We start from the raw sequence: 16,533 nt of genomic DNA on the forward strand, positions 1-16,533 counted from the left end.
CCTTTGATCATCAGTTAGTTAACTGATCAAGTGAGGTTCTCTACACCTGCAAATGCGATGATAAACCCCCTAAAGCGAATAGGTAAGGTGGGACCCCTGGTGCCCTGGAACAAAAGTCAACTCCTGCTCGTTTATCTCAGCGAGGACCCACGGGGTCAGTCTGTCTGGAGACACGCTGGGTCTCCGCAGACCCGTAAATGCCAAAGCTCACGTCCGATTCGTGCGCAAAGCCCACGCCCGGCTAAAATGCATGCATCAGTTTTATGGAAGCTTATGAGAAAGAAGAGGTTAATCGAATGGATTAATGAAGCCTTTTATTGATGCTCCCTCAAGGTCGTTTCATAGCTGGCTGCAGTGGAACATTCCAATGCAAACAGGGTAAGACCACTTAAGCAGTGATATGTTATGCCTACTTCCCTCACCACATATCATTTGCCATAAGCTCCCATGTTTCTTTTCTGGTGCGTTCAAGCATAAAGCTAAAAGCATCTGTCTGGTGCACTTAATCTTTGGAAAAAAAAACTACACTAAGCATAATGGATACATCTTCTCAATAAATATATATATATATATATATATATATATATAATATATATACAGTCGCAATAAACCTCTCTTTTCGTTGTCAGTTGGAATGTAGCGCTTTCACAACGTGGATATGCAGTGTGTATTCTTGGCATTTGGATTGAATAGGGCATTATCTGCATTCTTCGAGCAATTAGCTGTGTTTGAGTCTTTTTTAATGGGATCTTGCATAATAGCTAATTACCACTGTTGTTTGTCTAAGTGAATTCTCAGACAGTAATTTAAATGTCGTGTACTGTTAGAAAAGGCCCTTTAATTATGCATTGGTTCCAAAGATAAATGTATAAATCTGTTTTCAGTCACTGTGGCATTGTTAGCTATGTATTTAATTGCACTAAGGTCATTACAGCGTTCGGATTCATTAACTTCAATTGAGTTGCTCTCCATTGTGCTCTGACTTTAAAAAAAAAATAAAAAATCAAAATGAGCTTTAGGAGAATGTGATATGACTCCTTATGTGTTCAGTTAGTTTGAATAATCGGCATTCTCACTTTAAGATAAGAAAAGCAATAGATCCTGTGGTTTTTGGTTTTTACTGTTGATAGATCACGTGTGGTTTTGGCTGGTGGAAGTCACAGTGCTTGCGTCCACGGTATTTACTTCCAGAATCATCCTCTGATCTCTGTGGGAAACAGGAAGGAGTGAAAATCTGATATTCACAACATCTCCATCTTAGGAAGTTGTGTCCTATGAGAGTTTGTTGATTTCTTTAAAAGAGTGATGCAAACCCACTGCTCAACGGATGTTCTTCATATCCAGTGGAGAAAAAAATAACAATAATTCCGAAATTCACAACAATACATACTGCAAAAGAGGAATATACTACTGGATATTGGATTGCAATAGTAAAAATAATCATCTCACCCCACTGCACCGCACAGCAGACTACAACTGTTCCGTCAGATTTTTAAACAGTTGAGTTGATGTAAATATTTTACATCAATAAACTACATCGATTTTGATATTTTGACCATTTCCGCATGGTGGCTTTAAGGCATCAAACAACAGTCTTGGTAAAAGTTTTGCATTTAAACTTTAATAAGCTACCATCACTGCCTCCATCAGTGTGTTCAGCACATTTTTTTTTTTTTTTTTTTTTGTGCACAGTGTCAGATTTAGCATCGCTTACTCCTTTACGTCACAAAGTTGGAAACTTATTGCAATTTCATAGCACTAAACTGTTATGGAATAGTAGTTTTAACACACTGTAATAATGATACTGCATATTTGCAGCATTATACTGACAGTGAAATGTGCTTAATTGAACAGAAAAAAGACAACGTCATCATTGGTTTATTGCAGGAAACAACATACTGACACTGTAATAACGTGGTGGTAATTTTCAGAAGCGCTACCACTAATTACTAACAGTACCACTGCTAGGATTTCGACATGGTAGCCGAAGTTTACTGTATCCACACAAGGAATGGCAACATCTTCTAAGATTTACTCGAGATTAATTAAAGATTATGTTTATCAGTGTTAATCCTGCTTCCAGGCTCGATGACTTAAAGCATTTCCCGGAGAAGGAGAAAATCTCACTGGCTGATGAAGTCTCGCCGGACCACCATCCCTGCCTGCCGTTCCGCCCCCATCCCCCTGCTTAATGAAACACGACGGAGGTGCATTATCGGTTTCATTGTGTTACACACTTCGTCTCGCCACACAGAAGTTAAACTACACTCACTGGAGCTCACAGCCTATGCGGGGGCTTTTGCTGTGTGACCCATCATGTGATTTGCATCTGTCTGGACGCTTGCTGTTTCGAGCCATGCAGCCCCACAGTGGGCTTGTGTGGTGTAAACAAATACGCTCCTTGTCTACAGCTTGGCATTTCCTTTGCTTGTCTTGATCCAGAGAAGGCTCCCACCCCCCGTTTTCAAAAGAAAAAAACAGTCTGGCCATGTTGACAGCTAAAAATCTCCTGGATGGATTTTAACCGCCCACACCTCTGATCTGTTTCCAAATGATTGTAGACCCTTTGCTTTTCCACAGTTATCAAAAGCACGTCTAACCTTAACCCCTGCGTGCATGCTAATTGTCCTCAGGGCACGAGAGGGACAGGAAGGAAACAAAGTTTCTCTTTTTGTCTGCCTCTGTAGGCTCTGACTCACCACACACACCTAGACGGCGGGTAATGAGCTGAAGTGACGCACACCGGCCTCCCCTGGCCGCTTCTGGTCACTCATCTGTGATCAAGCTGCAAGACATTAAAAACGACTGGCCAGCGAGCGGCTGATTGCTGGGCCCCTAGATATTTAACTGACTGGACAGGATTGTTTTTACTTTCATATACACAGAGTAACTAAATACTCCTGCATGAGTAAACCTTTGAGGGACTAGCAGTATACTTTCTGTGGGTATTTCCCCTTTTTCTGCAGCTATACTTTATTACAAATTAGAATAATAAATCTACATTGATTGAATTACTGTGACACATATGATGATATGAAACATGTGACGTGATTTAGTAAAGCCGAGCTCCATTTGGACCAGTGCATCAATAATCTAAGACTCAGAGTTATGACTTTGACGCCAACTTCTAACTAAAGATAGTGCTGCTGCCCCTGAGCCCATTACTGTTTAACTTTTCCACAAATTTGATCTGCACTTTGTACTGTGCCTTGCACTTTGTCAGCCTCACCAAAGCTGCTGATGAGACTTTGCTAACGCCACATGCTTTTTCCTCGTTGAAGTATTAACTATCGTGAATAAAGTTCGCACTTAAAGTTGCCTTTGATTTTAATAAATTCTACATAACAAGACCAAGAACCTTTACTTTTTAGAAGTAGACATCCTTAAGAACAATGCTTTCATTTGCTACAACGTACACCTCAGAAACTTCAAAGCAAATAAAGCAACTGGCAGGAATAGTACTTGTATTATAGTATTTTTACTTCAGTAAAGGATCTAAATACTTCTTCCACCGCTGCACACATTCTGCAGCAACCACTAGCATCTCTCTAAGCCAGGCCACACTGCAGTTCAAAGGTGCTCACACTCACATGTCCCCTATTGTGTGTAAGTGTGTGCACAGACTGGCACTTCACACATGTGCAGCCACAACCACGAGCATCCCTTTCCCTTAGACCACCCTGCACCCCATTACAAATCCATATCGAACCGCGGTCCCTGCAGCCACTGTCCCAGCACCTTCCTGTCTCCTTCCCTACACCCACCCCTCCCCCCCTCCTCCCTGTGGAATGCTACCCTAGCCCGTGTGTGTGTGTGTGTGTGTGTGACAGTGGTGGAGCCAGGCTGGCTGTGTGGGCGGCTGAGTGTTTCCAAACAGTGGAATCTGTCACTGACACCCCTGGCAGAGTAATAAGCGGCGCCTTAATGAGCTCAGCAGATCACTCAGCACACAGAGTGGACACACACACACACTCATATGCACGTGAATATGACAAATGCAGACACATCATCTTATACAGTATACACACACACACACACACACACACACAATGTATTAAATGGACATAATTATAGTTGTGAGATCTTGCATATTCATATACACACACACACCTTATTGTGTAGGCATTGACAAACCCACACACACAGTTAGAGAAAAACACACCCTAAGACGCTGTGGCCTGTTTCCTCATTAGTGCAAGGGCTTCTTAGAAATAAGCGCCCCACACCAAATGCCACCAAGCTTAACAGCCTGTGCTGTGTATTTGCCACCCCGCTGACTTGAGCCATCACTCAACAATTTGCCGCTCGCCGTCGATCTGATTACAATAGAACGCCACCTTCAATATTTCTTGATTACAACGCATATGCATGTTTTAGTGCTGAATCAGCTGTCCACTTGTCTGTTTTACCCAAGCAGGACAATAGTGTCTAATTGGTGACCACCTGCTCTGAGAATCAAATCACGCTTAGTCTACATTCAGATTTGCCAGCGAGACAGCTGCTCTTATGATAAACACAATTACCCCCTCTGTGTGACATTTTGGTCATGTACGCAATAATCAGGCCATCATGAATCTTTCTGAGTTTTATGATGACAAATGGGACCATGGCTGCCAGCTTTACCAGACGTCCAATAACGAGGATGTGACAGGACGTGTCAATTTTTTTATGATCAGATTTTCCCAGCATGAAATAATCTCCCCGGCGAGGGCACGTTGATCGTCAGTGTTTTTCGACGTTTCCTCCTCTTGAATTGTCCAGCACCTCCTCCTTCACTCTCCTGCACACCGATTTCCTCACACAGTTGATGTCATTGTCCATTTAGGACATTAAATGTGGGGCAAAGTGGCAATGATGGCCCAGGCTCCAAGTCAGCCCCTTCCTTTCTTTTCCTTCTTTAACTGAGCGCTCTTGTCACCGGGACCCTTTTAATTCCCCTTTTCACCCCTTCAGTACCCGCCCCCTCTCGCACTGGTCCTATTGGGAAGAAGACAATAGAAAGTGCCCCCCCTGCCTTCTATGCCTCTTAACCCCCCCCCCCACCCCCCCTTCAACTCCCTAGGTTTTTGCAGGCGTCCGGCCTGGATGAGGCTGTGGGCTCCGGGCTGCAGTTTGTCACAGCCATTCAGCTGAGACTGATTGTGATTGCGGCAGATGGGCTGGAGCCTGGTCCGTCACCGGGCCCAGTCAGGCCCGAGCACCGCTCCCTTTCTTTCTTTCCCAACCCTTTTTTCCTCCATTCTGGCTCTCTCTAGCTCTCTGTCCTTCGCTCTCTTGATCTTGATCTCTTCCTCAGTTGTCACTTTTTGTGTTTTGTCAGTGGCTTTGCATTTTTCTAGCGTTGTTTTCTGAAAGCTCACTTTTCTCCATGCACTTCAACGTGCTGCCAAATGGCCTCATTCTTAGGATTTTGAAGCACTGACTTAGTGTGGACAGAGAAGCAAAACAATGGCTCAAACATGCACCTTTGGATCTTTACTGTGCTTCAAATGAAACGTGTGCTGAATGTCATTGCCAAAATGTGTTGCAACTTTTCAAGCAGGACCCCCTAAGACGCCTGCTTACTTACAGTGGGTCAGGTGTGGATAATCTGAACCTTTCTCACACACTCCCTTCAGATACTGACCTCCACGCTCTCCAGGCAACCGCAATTAATATTTTCAAAGAGACCTTACACAAAAGTGGGCGCTCTTGTCCCGGTTGGTACGATTCATTGTGTCTAGGCCCTTTCTGCGATGGCAGGATCTTTGCGCCAGTTTGACATTTAGAACTTCTGTCTTTACACGTGGTTTCCTGCTCTTTGGGACCTTTGCTGTAAACATCACAAGCCAAGTGTGTTCACGTCCCCCTCGTTTGGGTTAAACCCCCCCCTCGACACTGTTGTAACCCCCCAAAAACTCCTCCTCCTCCTCCTTCGTACAAACCCCCACCCCAACCTTGCTTTCCCCTCCCTTGAGGAAAGAGCCACCTTCAGAGAGGCAGCAGAGCAGGCGTCTCCAGGAACACATAATAAACGTTCCACAAACCTGGGGAGGAGGGACGCAGTCAGGGGAGAGAAACAGAATGAGAGAGAAAGAGATAGAGACAGAAGCAGAAATATACAGAGGGAACATAAAGCCAAGAGGTGGGGTGGGTGGGGAGAGGCACACAGGGTTTTGTGTTAGTGAGAGCAAGCACAGAAAGGGAGCGCTTATGTAGCGTGAGGCAGGAGGAGAGTAGAGGGAAGAGCAGCGACGGGAGAGTCAGCGCATGTTGCCAGATTGAGAGAGACAGAGGAGGACGGACGCGACGAGGAGTAGGAGAAAGAAAGGATTTTGGAGTGCTTGAGGCACTGTGGGAAAGAGGAAGACAGAGAGAGAGAGAGACAGAGAGAGAGAGACAAGGAGAGGCAGTGTGGTCTACGTCAAGTACAGAGGCAGGCAGAGAGCAACGGAGAGCCGGCAGTGCTGCATTGTGGATGTAAACTTTATCATCTGCAGGATCACTGGGTAGCAGCTGCGGAGCAGAAGGGACGGGTGCTGGTGGATTACCATGTGTGTCCTCTGAATGCACCAGGATGCTGCATCTTCACCGGGGTAAGAAGCAGCGGACAGTCGGCGGTTGTCATCAATAACTGAAGTTCTTTCGTTCCTGTTCGTGTCATGCCTGTCTGTTGTTAGAAAGAAATGTGCACTCTGTTTTGCTTGTGCCCGATTCTATGATTGTGTTTGTCCCTCCACGTCTGCACCGCTTTCTGATGTCCTTACTTTGTCCCGAGCTGCATTATTTCTAATAATACACAGAGCCGGGAACATATTTTATGTAGCAATGCAATATACATGTGCAGGGGATGCTCTCTGATTTGCAGTGAGCCAACTTAGCCAGTTGAGGGGGTGGGGGGCGGCTGGGGGGGATTTGCGTGTCCTGTTGCTAGTGGCAACAGCACGAAGCCTAGGAGCTTCGTAAACCACTCTGATTCTGATTGATAACAGAAGGAAATGGTTACAAGTCGTTGAAGACTAAGTGAAACAGTCTAGCATTGGAGGGGATTTACTGTACAGGAATGCATGTTCCCCTCCTTCTGCTCATTTTCTTTCCTTTCACTCCCTCTCAGGCAGATTAGGATTTTCTATCTGGCCCACTAATCCCACACCGAAATAAATGGCGTTGAACCGAGTGTGGATACAGCTAAATGGTGGGGTATGTGGATTATCTGGATATGGCCTGTCTGGTATGGTTTGCTTCTCTGCGACCAGGGGTCTTCGTCATAGTCAGCCATACTTACAGTAGACATAAAGATACGATGCTTGCAACAAACACACCGAGGACGCCAAAAGTAAGACTCTGGACACTGGCGTTGTATTTTTAGTTGGATTTGTTATCTCTAAAAACAGAACTGCAAGGGAAAATGGAAATGAGAGCATGGGAGAGTATGGGAGGTATCCTTACTCTCTTGGTGTTGTCAAAGTGCCAGAGAGAAATGCCCTGGGAACTGGTGCTTCCCAACATCGTGGCAAAATATAGCATCCGCCGTGCAGTGGGTAGTAGTTTTAAAACTGGTAATTCCACTCAAGGATGGCAATCTGAAGGCCACCTCATGGTTTCTGCTTGCCCTCAGATGAATATGGGTAACAGATGAGCATCTATTCATAAGACGGCTGACGATTTGTTCGACACAGCAGAAACCATGCTGATGGCCAACTGGAAGCGGGTTCCGAGAATTTTGAGCATAAATAGCTTGGTTTATAACCTGGAATTCAGGTTGCCCCGCAAATACAGATCCAAATGAGAACGAGAACATTAGCGTCGTGAGTGCACTAAACCCACAATGGTTAAATCCCAAGAAAATGGAGCTCTCGTTGAATATATAACATGTGATCCATCATCTTGCCATCTTGTTCTTCTACGTCACATCCATTGAGATGTCACTGCAGTCCAGCTGAACTGGATCTCTGCTGGTCATAAAGAACGGGCCTTAAGTGATGGACAATACACAGCAACAGTCTTAATTTCCTAGCACTACTTCTAGAATTTAACCATGATTTATACTAAAATGAATTGTCATTATTGTTATTATTCTTATTAAAAGCTTGTATTTGGAGCAGAGCAGCAGCTGGTGGTATCATCCCACCACTAGGGCAGATGTGTTGAAGCACTGGGCAGTTTGAGCCTTCTGCCCTCTGAAACCTACCTGGGGATTAGCAAATAAGAGGATTTGCCAAGTGGAGGGATTTGATTTTATAGAATTAAAACTGTAATTCTCTCCATCCCAACCAATGCCACAGCTCAACAATTTCCCCATTATTATTATTTCCCCACCCCACCCCCCACCCCCCCGTGCTGCTGCCACGTTCTTACTTGACCAACACATTCTCTTAGCGCGTAGCCGTCCTACATTTGAAATGGTCGGATTTAAAAGACACGAGACGGGGACAATGTTTGGGTGTAACGGCAGAATTTGGCTGTGTGAAACCAATGTGAAGAGTTCATCAATTACAACAAAGTGCGTACTGGGACATGTCGGCAGCCACTTGCTGTGCCAGCTGGCATTATTAGAGTGATAATTGTTACCCGAAACAGCAGCCTGGAAACAAGTCTGACGAAGAATACAACAACTGACAGGTCATCACTTTTCCTCTCACTCGTCTACATCCGATTTGACCAACTTTCCCTCCTCCCCTTTTCGTCTCCTCCCTGTAATGCAGTGCTCTGTTGTCGATGACCCTCAGCTACCATATTGGGTTCAGGTCAAACTGAATTACTGAGGAATGTTCCTGCGTTCAATGGCCGACCCAGTGGGCCTCAGCATGGGAGCACTTCCCCTTAGTTGACATCCAGGGGACTTTGAAGTGGGGGGGGGCTTCCAGACAAGTTTCCCATGTAATTCCCACTGTCTCTGCACTGTTCATCAGCACTGTGGAGCCGTGAGCCAACGCAGCCGGTTTAATGATGTGTACGTGTGAGGCACGTCTCAGAATCTCGCCAGCCTGAGCCTTGTTGAGACACTCAGCTTCTGTGACTGCAGGCCATCCAGCTCAATTAAGGGTGCTTTGAATGCATTCCTCCCCTTAGCCTGCTCTACATTTATCTTCCCCCACAAGCAGCACGTGGGAACTCTAAAAACAGTTTGGGTTCTGCTGAGCTCTCTGAGGCTGGAACCTGTTTTTGCAAATACAGCATCTAAACGAGAAAGGGAAAAAGCTAAGTTCAATAAAGGATTTTGACATTTTGCCAGGCTGTTTGTATTCGATGCAGAGTACAAGAACACATTGTGTGGCAGCTGAAGTCTCATGCTTTGTGTTTTAACTGAATGCTAAGTTGGAAATGCAGAAAAATGGGACTATCAGATGTTTTCTTCTCAAAGTCTCCAGTTGGCTTAACTTAGAGTAATGTCACTCAGAAAAAAAGCATAAAGTTTAATGGTCCGACAAAATTTATAACCAATAAAAGGGGGTTTTATTTTGCTAGCCACCAATGGCTTATTGCGTGCACCGACTGTTGTGCCTGGAAACAAAGCTTTGCCCAGACACCCACACTGACTGTTAAGTGATGTCAGTAGAGCCGGAGGATTTCTGTGGTTTCTAACTGGATGAACTCACCAAAGTGTGAAAACTCGTCTCCCGTCACAACTGGCATTCAAAATTATTTCTCTTTCAAACACAAACTTCTGTTTTCCTCTTTATGAGATCTTTTTTTTTTTTCCTGGGTGTCTGTGTGTGTGTGTGTCTTGTAAAATGCGAGAAAAATCCCCAGATTGGATTAAAGATTGTGGGTCACAGTCCTGCATGCCAACAGTTTACAAGATAATATGGTGTTGTCCTTGTTGATTGTACAAAGCTTTCCTGCTGACACACTTTCACAGTTCTGTCGCATCTAAAGCAGTCGCTCTGTGAGCCTTCACTCTTGTTTCATATTTTAACGGAGCAGGCCGTTTTTACGAGGTTGGAAAAAGGGGTCAACCTCGTATTTGAGGTGGTGTGGGGTGGGGAATGTCAACAAACTTCAGCCCTGCACTATCTTGGCAGTAAATCACCATATAATAGTTGGAGAAACATGCGGGATGTGTTGGCGCAGCTGGAAAGGAAGTGGATGGAGGTGGCTGAAAAAGCTTCACCTTCATGCAGTAAAACTCCTCTCCAAACACCTCCCTCGTACTGTTGACAGTCTTTACTCAGAGTGAATTACAGTGAGGGCACTGGCTTTTAATTACTTGATTGCCATCATGCCAGAGCGCTAGCATGCTATGGAAATGCTCACATGGGAGACAACGGCTAGAACAAACACGTTTTTCTCTTTAACTCTCTCTCTCTCTCCTACAGCAGCTAGACTTGTTTTGACAACGCAACAATAAAACTCAATGCACGACTTCTGCAGAAACGAATGACAAGAGGACACCGTTCAACAGCTGCCCAGCAACTTCAGTGCACACACATGCACCCAGGGGTGCGTAGCTGTAGAGGTGGCAGAAATTGGCTTGAGAGCCCCTGTTTATCGAACCTTTGTCTCTATTGTATGTGGGGAGGCCATTTGTCTGCCTCTGTAAAGGGCGACTGTTTGTTTGCCTCTCTGAAAGCGATGTGTGGACAGCTACTGTAAAACACCCTGTGGCTTTTGCACGGCCCGCATGAGTCAGCAGAACCTTCTGGTATTACGGCACATTGGGACAGTTATTTTAAATCAGGCCCACCAGGGTGTGAAATACAGAACAAAGCGGCTCTTTTTCAGCATGTTATTGTCGTCATCGATCATTCTGGTTTTAGCAGATAATAGCTTTAATAAATGTGTTCAAAGAGTTTCCGACGGCAGCTTGAGTGAAAACCTTTACACTGGAGTACTTCAAATCAGCAAAAGCTGGATAATACTCTTTCATCTGCAAACAGGCAAGAGTGATGTTCAGAGATGTTCATGTAGTTGCTCCACCGGTGTAGGAGGCCATTGGGTACAGATGTGTAAGGATTAGCATTGCTGCAGTCCTCAGTAATTAGTAAAGTGTAAAGCTTTGTTTATCCTCTCTCATCGGTAAAGTGCTAAATCGTTGGGTTAATTGTAGTCAAGTGAGCTTTACTTAAACTCAGTTATACGTCGGAGCGTGTGACACAAGCTCGACAACCGTCCATCCATTATCGTAACTGCTTGTCTCGTTCAGAGTCGCATCGGGGAACCGGGGTACACCTTAGATGGGTCGCCAGTCCATGTCAGGGCCAACACAGAGCCAAATGCACAGATAAAACTACAATTCACGCTTGACATCCAATAGTGGAAAAATGTAGACACTTGTTTTTTTACCTGCAGCGAGCGTGTAGACCGGAAGGTTCGGCTTTGTTTTTTTTTTTATAAACACGTCTCAAATTTCTTCCTCTTCATATCTGTGCTCAATTCAGGTCCAGCAGCAGTACATGTAGTCGGCTTGCGGCCATCTCTCTTTTACGATTTGGACATGAGACTCAAAATTGTGTGTGTGTGAGTGTATGTTTCTGTATATCTTTGCCAGTGTGTTTGTACATGTGTATTCACCCATGCGTTTATGAGTGCCCCTTGTGTGTTTGCGTCTAGCCTTGAATTCTGTTTCATCATGAGTAAACCCTTCTGACAGACAGACAGACTGGCGAGCGGGTGCTGCGGCCATTTTTAAAGCACATCTGCTCATGCACAAGTGTTTTGTTTCGTCTGGACAGGAATGCGTCTGTGGCTTGGAAACAATTGAGGGCAGGCTTTGCTTGCAGAGCAAGAAAACATTTAAGGAGACAGGCAGGCAGGCGGGCAGGGGTAATCCACGCTTGGTGAGCACATTCCTGACTTCAGGAGGAGTCTCAGAGGAATCCTCCAGCCTCATTTTTGCTGCTTCAAAAGTTTAGAGATGAAGTCACCGCACTCGATCATATCTCGCCCTACACAATGATGCATTTAAATCATTGCCCTTACTCCGAGTTGAGAGATAATTCCCACAAGTTGTTTACGGTCCGTCTTCGCAGTCTTGTGATTGCAGCTATCAATCATGTGCTTGGAGATAACGTCAATGCCTCCTGTCAAAAATGCTTACAGTAAGGTTCCCCGGTGCTTTCATGCCGCACTGTAATTAAGCTATCCAGCACTGAGACGCTCGTAAAGCGCTGAGGGCTTGATGTTATCACAGAGGGAACGCATAAACAACTCAGAGCACTTCGCATAGTGTTGACTTTGGATAAATCTTGCTAATCACGATCATCTCAACTCGTTTGACTGCATTACCCAACAGTGGGGCACACATGTCCAAACAACTCCCAGAACTCCCCACGTTAATAGGAAGAGTTAAAATAACTCACGGTTACTTTCTGGTGGCCAAATTGACACCTTTTGGAATTTGGAAAGAAAATATCCATTTCACGGCCCCACATTCGGACCGAATGGTGGTCAAGTAGTAAGGGCATCACATGGCGGTATGATAAAGTGCGTGTTCTTTGTGTGCTCATAGCAGAACCTCATCACATTTCACCTCGTCAATAATTGATGGTCTGCCGTGGTGGGGTAAGGCTCATTGTGCCTGTCTGGCTGGCTGGGTGAGTGGGTGGGTCAGTGTGTGAGGTGCTGACATGTGGCTCCTGTTTTTTCCGCTGCCCTCTGGTGCAGACGAGGTCCACAATGGGGGACAGGAGGTCAGGAACCAGCTGTGGGCACAGGCCACCGTTCGGTATTCTACAACAGCGCCTCTCAGTGATTGATTGGACCTGCCTAATGCACTGGGACCCGTTGAGCGGCCACAGATGTGCCAGCCCCACCCCCTGTTTGAAGTGAGGCTAATGAAAATGTTTACACTAGGGGTCCACGGTGATTTTAATACCGAGTTTAACTCCTAAAGAAACAACACTGGGACATAGTTTAGTGACTTTCGTGTATTTTGTACATTCACGTCACAGCCCTACGTCTCCTGACACCCCAAAAAGCAGTAGACGGCAACGCTTCAGTCCTGGTTTCCCAAATCCTTATTAGCTGTTGGAGGTCTCCAGACTAAAACCTGTCATGTAATTTTAGGGATTGTCCACAAAAACAAACATGGCGACAGAAAAAAAAAAAGGTTGTCTGGCTGACTTTCATCCACAGTAGAGTCTTTTTGAAAGAGAAATGTTTAAACATGGAGAAAGCGATAGACTTGAGACTACGAGGATTTGGAAAATACCTTCAAACTAGTCTAAATACTTAGAACCAATCGCCGTGTTCCGCCTTTTGGGTAGAAAGTCACCCGGTGAATTGAATTCATGAAATACACGAGGCGCTTGATCTGGGGCTCGATGAAGCCACGCAAATGTGAGACATTAGAGCTGAATATTAAGCCACAGTTCTTCAGCCGTAAAATTGAATTTGTACATATTTTCACACCACCTCAACTTCAACCTTCCCCAGCTTCTGTGACGCTGCTTTCCTGTCAGGCCGGCTTGGATGTTATAACTTACCAAATGCCTCGTTAAACCCATTGTCCATCACTGGTGGTGTGAAAGTTTGGATGGGTGCAGCAGGTTACATAACGCGGCCGTAGCAGGATTAAGAATGTGAGCGACCTGTCCGGAGCCAAAAACGCAGCTGAAACGCTCCGTGCTGTCTGTGAGGGTTGCGTGCGTGTCAGGGCTCTTAACCCAGCGGGAGCGCAGACGCTAATGCATAAATGCATGGCAGCTCTGCACTCATCCAAACATTTACACATCCCTTTTGGCCACTCTGTGTACACTGGACTGAAATGTTTTGCTCTCGCTGAATTTAATGACAATCTTTGAAAGCTGGTGGATATTTATGCATCTTTTACGGTCGGTCGGTATGAGAAACTGCTGCGGGGAGAAGCTGAAACATGATGCGCGGTTTAATCTGTTAACATCTATCCAACAGCGGAGAGATCAACCACACTTGATGATAAAACGGTGTACAGCACGGTGAGGGAAATAGGAAGCCAAAACGCAAGAGGCAGCACCTTTTTCTCTTTCATTATGTGCTTAACAGCTAAACAATGTACAATGGATTAAACCACCTGTATGGAGGAGCTAAACATCTGCCTCCCACAATGCAGTTCAAAGCACCCGTTGATCTGCTGTGAATGCAACATGTCAGCTCAGGTTGGCAAATGTTCTCGGTGTGATTGATCCCTCCCTCAGTCCTGACAGCTCGTGCCTTTGCATGCCGTCGCCGCGACGCTCTGAAGCAAACAGTCGGCGCGCTGTCTGAGCTGGAGGCAAATAGAGCGAGGCAGAGGAAGAGGAGGAGGAAGAAGAGGAGGGCTTACACCTCGTCTGAGTGGGTGAGAGCGTGTGGATGGAACACGGTTGGTTTGCTGTTAACGCAACAAGGCTTGTGTCGTTATCGCTGTGTTGTCTATCTTTTCCAGAAAGGAGGGGATGTCTAGCTTTTGATGCTGCTGATCCTGCATGTAAATGGGACGGAAATGGTCTGTGGGCCACGTGTGGATGTGGAATATGAATATGAGTGAAAAAAGTGTGCGTCTGTGTGTGTGTGGATGAGATGCACAAACAAATATAAAGTATGTTAAACAATTGTGAAATGTGTCTCCTCAGCAAAACCAGCCACATTATTTGTAGTGATTTTCTTTCTCTGTCATCTCTTATTGTATTTGTCAGTTTTTGCTGATAATCTCTTTTTGTGTCTTTTAACTGTGCGTTGTGACTAGTATTAACACTATGAAGCCCTCGCCCAGTAGACCTTTGACCTCTAGCGCCGCGGGCTTTAGCTGTGCTTTAAGGGCAACAATCAGTACATTTGCAGCTGAGCGCTGCTTTGGCCTCCTTACACCCCTGGGATCTCCAGTGCTATCAGGTGATTCCAGGTCACTGGGAACTGCTGGAGGTCCATGTTGGCACTGTTAGCGATTGGCTGCAGTAGTCCACCCAGCCGAGCAAATAGCAGGAGGAATGTATGCTCGGTTAACTGTCAGCTTGTGCTTTCATCACATGCTTGGATGTGCTGGAGAAAGGTGTCGACTTTCGGGTGAAATCATTCCCATTTAGTAACAGTGTGCGTTGCCTATATGCAGGAACATGTGGAAACATCTCTCTTTTTTTTTTTTTTTTGAATAAGAATTATGATTTATTACAGCCACTTTTGTGTGTTTTCATGTTGGTACAAGGATTATTTCGACGTTTTCTGTAACAGCTCGGCCACAGTTGGGATAAAGTCAGACTGGGCAAGAAACACCAGCGGTCTGACCCTCTGACAGGTTGTAAACATACCCCACATTAGGCAGACTTGTTTGACAAAAGGAGCTTTGACCTGAAATACTTGCCGTAGTTTGGTTTCTCTTTTGCACTGAGGGCTTCTTAGACACACCGCGTGTGCTCGGCCTTTAGTTTGACTCCACGAGAAAGCGGTTGTTGACCGATTGTCTGCCTGCTCTCGATTCTTACCCTATTAAAGTTGTTTCGTGTTTTTATAACCGCTCGCTGCAATGGCCATAACTGGAAAAACAAGACTCCAAGTCGCCATAAACTACATGCATTTCTGCGCGCTAACCCATGTTCTCATGATACTCATGGGAACGTGTTTGTGTTCACGTTAAATGGAAACATCTACAATTAACCTGCTAGAGCAGACGTTTACAGAGAGGCTGATCGGGAAAAACCTGGATTTTGAGGAGAATGCAAAACTCAGAGAAGAGTACGTCAAACACACACGCAGGCCAAACATATGTGTGCTTGAACGCTGTTGGAATATCATACGGTATAATTCCATGGCAGCGCCAGTTGAGCGTTTAGCACTTGAATACTGTTTTGACTACTGCTTGTGCCAATTACTGTAATTATGTTTAACACAGAATGTCAAATTGCTCTATATTTGGCGATGATTTTCTCGGGGTGCAGTTGGCTCACGCTCCATTGCTCCTGGAACATGCCTGTGCATAAGTGGCCTGAAACTTAACCCCTTACAGGGCTGACGCTCAGCCATAACACAGACTGGAGGAATGCCAGGCCAATCCTGTTTAACAAAACAATATCTGCGGTGAGAAGTTCCAGGGACCTCTTTGTCGTTTTCTTTTCTTTCTCAGGGCAGTGCGATAGTGCCAGGATCCAGCGTGCGGTAATGGGAAGAGACACATTGTGTAACTGGAACATGAGTGTATTAGTCAGACTCAGGTGTGGAGCACGCAGTCACACACGCATGTATTTGTTTGCAGCCTCACACACTTCACTCACAGCACTTTACTCCCTGACCCAAATTTGTGAATGCACCGTGTCTCGCACGCTGCAAACACAAACTAATATAACACACACCCAAACACACCCCTTTGCCTCATAGCCTCCCTACCGGATTTGTCACCACCGCGACGTGCGTTTCACAATCGGCGTGCCAGGCTCGACTATTACAGGTTGGCCCCATTAGATGCAACACAGTTGTGGTGGAATGTCTTCCACCAGCGGCGGCGTTCGTTTGTAGCTCAGCACACTCTCTCTCAGTCCAGACAGTGGATTTATCCATCAACCATACATCCCCAGCTGCCTCTTAATCACCAGGGGCTTTTCCCGACAGGTAAGCCACGCAGAAACAATGATTTCTTGTCAAAGGCGACAAGGAGACGTTAGT

The 16,533-nt window shown here is 45.5% G+C and overlaps 1 protein-coding gene across 7 annotated transcripts in view; it reads left to right on the plus strand.

The window, feature by feature from the left end:
- Positions 1-16,533, plus strand: part of LOC137125361 (nck-associated protein 5-like) — a 116,434-nt gene that overhangs the window by 40,971 nt on the left and 58,930 nt on the right. The window contains exon 1 of one of the 7 annotated variants that reach the window (XM_067500714.1): positions 6,140-6,575. The exons of 4 other annotated variants lie outside the window; for them this stretch is intronic. In XM_067500714.1, the coding sequence (XP_067356815.1) occupies positions 6,547-6,575 (29 nt within the window). In that variant the 5' untranslated portion in view covers positions 6,140-6,546. Of the gene's footprint in view, positions 1-6,139; positions 6,576-14,220; positions 14,240-15,294; positions 16,480-16,533 lie in introns of those variants that run through there. 2 more of the 7 variants (XM_067500716.1, XM_067500715.1) reach the window with 2 other exon arrangements.

Source organism: Channa argus, chromosome 4 (genome assembly GCF_033026475.1).
Source record: "Channa argus isolate prfri chromosome 4, Channa argus male v1.0, whole genome shotgun sequence".
Taxonomy (NCBI): Eukaryota; Metazoa; Chordata; class Actinopteri; order Anabantiformes; family Channidae; genus Channa; species Channa argus.